Raw genomic sequence first — 7,500 nt, forward strand, 5'->3', positions numbered from 1 at the left:
TTATATTATAAAAAAATATTAATAAATTTTTTTTTTTTTTTTTTTTGAATATTTCTTATAATTTTTATTTTTTTCATCGTGATATATTATATTATTATATATATATATATATTATATATATATATTTTTTTTTTTTTTTTTTTTTTTTTTTTTTTTCATATATTTATTGTATATGTGCCTATATGAAAATAATAGGTAAAAAGTATAAAAAAAAATATATATATATATATATATATATATAATAATATATATATTATATATATATTTATATATACAATATTTTAATATGCATAATACATAATATTATATATATATAAATATTTTTTTTTACTATTAGAAATATCCTTCTAATTTTCCTAGTTCTCAAATATATAATATATATATTATATATACATATATATAATAAATATATTTGTTATATACACATATTGTATTTTTTTTTTTTTTTTTCCCTTTTTTTTTGTATAACTATTTATATGTTTTATACATATTCATATAATAATATTAGGTATATATATATATATATTTTGATTATTATTATAAAATATTGAGGAAATATATTAGTCCTCTTTTATTTTCCAAATAATTGTAAAGAAATGATGGAAATATTATTATATATTTCTAGCACGTGATTTTCTTTTTTTTTTTTTTTTTTTTTTACACATGAGAAAATGTACATATAATAAAAATATGTACAATTATAAATTTTAATGTACCTTTTATAATTATGTACTTTTATGAATATGTAAAAATTATTTGAATACTTATCAAAAATATGTGCAATATTATAAAATAAATAAATATAAATAAATATATATATATATATATATATATATATATGTATGATATATAATTTGAATGTACATATTATATTTATATTTTATTTTATTATATTTTATTATATTTTATTTTAATTAATTTATATTTTATTTTTCTCGTTCATTTACCAAATGTTGTGGTTATGACTTGAACTTTTATAAGTCTATTTGTAAAATTTTTGTTTATGTATCATTTTATTATTTTATTTTTCTAATATATAACAACTGTGCATATATAAATATTTTTCTTCTTGGTCTCTTTTTATATGACTTGAAAAAATTTATTTTTGAAAACATAAATAAATAATATAAAGTGTGTATAAATATATATATAAATATATATATATATATATTGATTTGTTATTTTATTTTTTAACAGCTCTCCTATTGATTTTGTTATTTAACCATAAATATTATTATCATTTTAATATGAGTGTAGATAATTTTATCATGTTTGAACACTTTTATGAATAATTGTCTTTTATAAAAAAAAAAAAATAATAATAAATAAAAACTGGGGCATAATTAATTTAAAAGAAAATACATACATATATACATATATATATATATATATATATATATGTTTTAACATTTAAGGACAAGAAAAAAACAAAACATAAGAATCTCGAGATGTATTAAAAAAAAATTATATATTATATATTATATACATATGTTTTAATTTTTATTTTAATTTATTATTATTATTATTATTTATTTATTTATTAATTTTTTTTTTTTTTTTTTTTTTGATACTTATGAATGCACATAAATCCACTATCAGCTGATAATGAAAATATTAGAATGGATATCCTGTACTATCAAAGGAAAACATAATGAGAATAAAATATATTTAATATCTAATTTTGAATTTAATAAAGATGAGCATGAATATTATATAAAGAATGCTCAAAACAAGATCGAGGAGGAAGATTTGAATATAGATATAATATATGGGAAGAAACATAAAAATGAAATAAGAACAGCTAAATATAAATTATATAGCTTTTTGCCTTTGATTGTATTTTTTCAATTTTTAAGATTAGGAAATTTATATTTTTTATCAATATCAATGTTACAATTAATACCTGAAATAACAGACTCAAAAGGAATGCCAACTTATTTAATACCCTTAGTTTTTATAATAGTAGTGGCAATGATTAAAGAATTTTTTGAAGACTGGCAAAGGCACAAATCTGATAATGAAGAAAATAGTAAAAAAACTATGGTTTTTGAACAAGGAGAATTAAAAGAAAAAAAATGGGCAGATGTTAAAGATGGTGATGTTGTAAAAATTTTCTCATATGAATATTTTCCTGCTGATTTGATTGTATTAAATTGTTCTAATAAAAAAGGAATTGTAAACATTGAAACTAAAAATGTAGATGGTGAATCTAATGTTAAACAAAAATATTGTTTACCAGATATATCTAAATATTTTAGTGATGATAAAAGTGCAGGATTCTGTAGAATAGAATTAATAAGTGAAAGACCTAATGATAATATTTTTGATTATAAAGGATATATGATATTACCTCCTTTACAATATAAAAATATGAAGAATGGAAAACTTGTTCATTTTTATAATACTCATTATAAAATGGATGATAATAAAGATGAACACGATGAAAAAGGAACAGGAATCTTTATTAATGAAAATAATAAATATGATAATAATGATCCACATATTTTATATAATGCAAATGAACAACATAATTTTTCGGACATGACAAAGAATGATCATAATATATATGACGACCATCATCAAAATGGTAGGCATGATAATAATGATGATAATAATTTTGATAATAATAATAATAATAATTGTTTTTCCGTGGATGACATCAAGAAACAGGTGCAAAAAGAAGAAACAGTAGATAAAAAAAAAACCTTTTTTACTATAAATAATAAAAAAAAGGTATACGACACATCTAGTAGTAATAATGACCAAATAACACATATTAATAATGATGTTATTAGTGAGAATAAACCAGAAAGGAGAAGAAGAACTTTGTACAGCAAGTTAACGTTTAATAAGTCATTTTTTAATAACAAAAATGAGAACGAGAAATTAAATAAAAGGAATTCCACACTATCATCAATTGGTAATAATAATAATAATAATAAAAATAATAATAATGATGATGATAATATTCATAATGGAGCATATGATGAAGAAGAACAAAAACTAAAAAAAGAAAATTTTTTTTTTAAAGAACATAAAAGAGATCAGAAACTTGTTCAAATAACAATAGATAATTTAGTACTTAGAGGAACATCTTTAGTAAATACAAAATGGATTTATGGTTTAGTAATTAATACAGGAAATCGTACAAAGTTAATGAAAAATGCATCAACAAAATCAAGACAAAAATGGTCTAGATTAGAATTTGTATATGGAAATCATGTTATTGTATTAATTATATGTCAAGTGTTTATATCTTTAATAGTAGCTATAGCAGGTGTATTATGGATGAGAAGAAAAGGCTATACTTTGTGGTATTTAAATTTAGATCAAACATCTGATAGTTTAAAAACATTTTTTATAACTATAGGATCTATGATTCTATTATTTGGTTCTTTTATACCAGTAGATTTATTATTAATATGGGAGGTGGTTAGATTATTACAAGGATATTTAATAAATTGGGATAATGATATGTATAGCGAAAAAACTGGTAGACATGCATTAAGTAAAGCTGGACAATTATTAGAAGAAATGGGAAATGTTACTCATATATATTCGGACAAAACAGGAACCTTAACACAAAATGTTATGCAGCTACAAAATATTGGTTTGGGAAATAAGGGAACATATGGTTTTTATGATTTCAGTAATATAAAGGAAAATATTGCAAAGAGCAGACATTGGGGTAGTCAAGATCCTATGGACCCTGTTTTTGAAGATTACGATAATGAAGAAAATGGACATGGACACCTAAATGATGAGAACAAAAATGATCATGGTACAAATGATAGTGATGACAACAACAATAATAATGATGATGAAAATGACGATGAAGATGATGATCGTGATAAAGATAATGATATTCATCGTGATAAAGATAATGATATTTATCGTGATAAAGATAATATTATTCATCGTGATAAAGATAATGGTATTCATGGTGAACATAATGTTCATAACCATCATTATGACAATTATGATAATTATTACCTTAATAATTATCAACGCCAAAACCATGTAAAAAATAAACCATACAACGATGATGAAACAAATTTTTATAGAAATAATAATTTGAATAAAGAAAAGACAAGAAGGAGCCATACATTTTTGAATCCTTTAAATTGGTCAAATACTTCAATAAATACAAAAATGAAAAAGAAAAAGAGTCTATTTTATAATAAAAATAGCTTAGCTAATTATGAAAGCTTACTAAATAGTACTTATACTGAAGATGATTTTATTAGGGGTGAAAATGAATTTGTTTTTTTTAATAGATTATTATTTGTTAATAAAATATATAGCATTCGTCATGATGTTCAAGATCAAATATATTTTTTATTATTAGTTTTAAGCTTATGCCATAGTGCTATGATAAGAAATGTAGATATAGATGAAATGGATAATAATGAAGATGATAATAACAATAATGAAAAATTAAAAATATATGATAAAGAAACTGATATGGTTTATACATACATTACACAAACACAACCACAATATGATGCAAGTTCTCCAGATGAATTAGCTTTAATAAGTACATCTTTATATTTAGGATGTGAGTTTGTAAACAGACCTAATTTAACTACTATAGAAATAGAATTATCATCTACATTTGCTCAAAGGTTTATATTAGGTGAAAATAAATTCGAAAAATTTTTAGAAAAAAAAAAAATTTATGAAAAAGAATTTGATACATATTTCCCTGATGTAATTGGGTGTTTTGGAAAGGAGAAAAAAAAAGAGAGTATTAAAATAAATGAGAATATAAACAAAGGTAATACAAAAGATGATTATATGAATAACTTTCATATGTCTATACCAATAAAAAATATCTTTGGTTCTAATAAAATTCAATATAAAGAAGAAATTAAATCTGAAGAGAAAATTATTAAAAAAGTTGTACCCATTTTATCATTTGAAATATTAGATGTATTCGCATTTGATAATGTAAGAAAAAGAATGTCATTAATTGTTAAAAATGAAAAAAAAGAAATCTTTATGTTAGTAAAAGGAGCTGATACAAGTGTATTAAAATTAGCATCAAAAAATCAAGAAAATATTGTAGATCACGTAGAGCATCAATTACATGCATTTGCAACATCAGGTTTAAGAACGTTAGTTTTAGGATATAAACATTTGACAGAAAATGAATTTACTGATATGTATCGAAATCATATAGATGCTAGAAAAAAATCAGAAACAGATAAAGAAGAATATTTACAAGAATTTTATGAAGAAGCTGAGAATAATTTAATTATTATTGGATGTACAGGTATTGATGATAAGTTGCAAGATGATGTCCCTCAAGTAATACAAGATTTAAGAGATGCAGGTATGACAATATGTGTATTAACAGGAGATAAATTAGAAACAGCTATTAATATTGGACATTCTATAAATATATTAAATAAACAAACATATAATGCTATATTTACAGAAACTGACCCAGCTTTATTATTAGAACAGATAAATATTCATGAGAAGAATACAAATGCAGCAAATCTTTTAAATGTAGATCATGGTACGAAATGGTGGAATAGTGTAAATTGGGAAAATTTAAATTTAGATTTAAGATCTGAAACAATATTAAATTTTATGAAATCTAATTTTCATGGTTCTATAAAAAAGAGTATTATATCATCAAATATGTTTAATATGAAAAATAATAATTCTTTTCCAAGTTTAGCTAGACAAGATAAAGTATTCAACTCTTTTTTAGAATCTAGTGAATCATTTTGTCATAATAATGAATTGGATAAAACGAAAGGAAAAGAACAAGTACATTATTCACAATTTTCTATAACAATTACAGGTGAAGCATTAGATGTTATAATGAAAGATAAAATTTTAAAAATCAAATTCTATACATTAGCTAGAAGTGCATCTACATTAATTGCTTGTCGTGTAACACCTAAACAAAAATCATTATTAGTTAAAGAAAATTCTGCTTTTAATCCTCGCGGTACATCATTAGCTATAGGTGATGGTGCAAATGATGTTGGCATGATTTTAATGGCTAATGTTGGTGTTGGTATTGCAGGAAAGGAAGGTTTACAAGCTGCTCGTTCTTCTGATTTTACTATCAGTGAATTTAAATATTTAAAAAAATTATTATTTGTACATGGTAGAGAATCATTAAGAAGAAATTCTTTTTTAGTATATTTTTGTATATTTCGTAATGTTAGTTTTTGTTTATGTTCAATGATATTAATATTTTGGACAGGTTATAGTGCTATAGATGCATGGAATCCATGGACAAAACAAATTATTAATATAGCTTTCACATCATTACCTGTAATATTTTTTGTTGCTTTAGATAAGCAGTTACCACATAATATCCTTTTAAATAATCCTTTATTATATGAAACATCACCATCAACTTTATGGCCATTTTATTCTAATAGAAAAATGGAATTTTATACTAACAAAGTAAAAAGTTGTTATAAATCATTTTATAAATTTTTTTTTTTCCCTATACGATATATACCATATATACAAAGATATACAGAAAAAATAAAATCATGGATTGGAAAAAGATCAAAACCAGAAAAGTATAGAACTTATGGTACACATTATTTATTTGTTTATTTATTATTTGCAATTTGGCTAGCTACCGTTGAAACGGTTATAATGTTACATTTTTCAACAGGACAAGCATATTCATCTTCTTTAAAAGATAATCATCATGCAGATATAGATTTTAATACGTTTTCACAAATTCTTTATACTCATCATGTAATAGCAGTAAATATAGTAGTAGTACTAATGACTAATACATGGTTTTTTATATCTCATGTAGTGTTATGGGTAGAATTGATAGCAACATTTTTCTTTTGGTTTATAATAAGTAATACTAAATTCTTTTTAGATATTGTAGGAGCAGATGAATTACATGGTACATTTGAAAAAGCACATTCATCAGGTAACTATTATGCTTCATTAATAATTTCTTTATACATATCTATATTACCATTATTAATATTAATGACTTATCAATTTATAAAAAAACCGACTATGGAACAAATAGTACTAGAGCAATTAAAATTGGGGAAATTTGAAGGATTAAGAAAATACGAAATAAAAAAATTAGCATATATTGATAACCAAAAAAGTTCAAATGAATTTAATCATAAAGGATTTGCTTTTGCAGTAGAGGCGAAAGAAGCCTTTTGGGGATTGGTACAGAAAGCTATCTATAAAATTAAAATGCCCTTACTTAAAGATGAAACTGGAAATATAAAGCACAAAAGAAAATCATAAAAAAAAAAAATAAAATAAAAAATAAAAAAAATAATGTTTAAAAGGTATATATGTTCAGGGGGAAAAAGTAAATGTGTTAAATTATATGACTAATATTTTGATTATATTATATATATATATATATATATATATATATATATATCTTTATATGGAAATAGTTTCATCAAAAAAAATATTTTATTTATTATTATTTTTATTTATTATATATTTTTTTTTATTACTTTTATTTATTTTACT

The 7,500-nt window shown here is 21.7% G+C and overlaps 1 protein-coding gene across 1 annotated transcript; it reads left to right on the plus strand.

Annotated features, from left to right (window-relative positions):
- Positions 1-1,605: 1,605 nt before the first annotated feature.
- On the plus strand, positions 1,606-7,263 carry PGSY75_0319000 (putative P-type ATPase; the record flags this gene model as incomplete). The annotated part of the gene is made up of 1 exon (XM_018784042.1): positions 1,606-7,263. One exon carries the CDS (start codon positions 1,606-1,608, stop codon positions 7,261-7,263), a length of 5,658 nt encoding a protein of 1,885 aa, XP_018643625.1.
- Between the last annotated feature and the right edge of the window lie 237 nt (positions 7,264-7,500).

Source organism: Plasmodium gaboni, chromosome 3, assembly GCF_001602025.1.
Source record: "Plasmodium gaboni strain SY75 chromosome 3, whole genome shotgun sequence".
NCBI classification, from domain to species: domain Eukaryota; phylum Apicomplexa; class Aconoidasida; order Haemosporida; family Plasmodiidae; genus Plasmodium; species Plasmodium gaboni.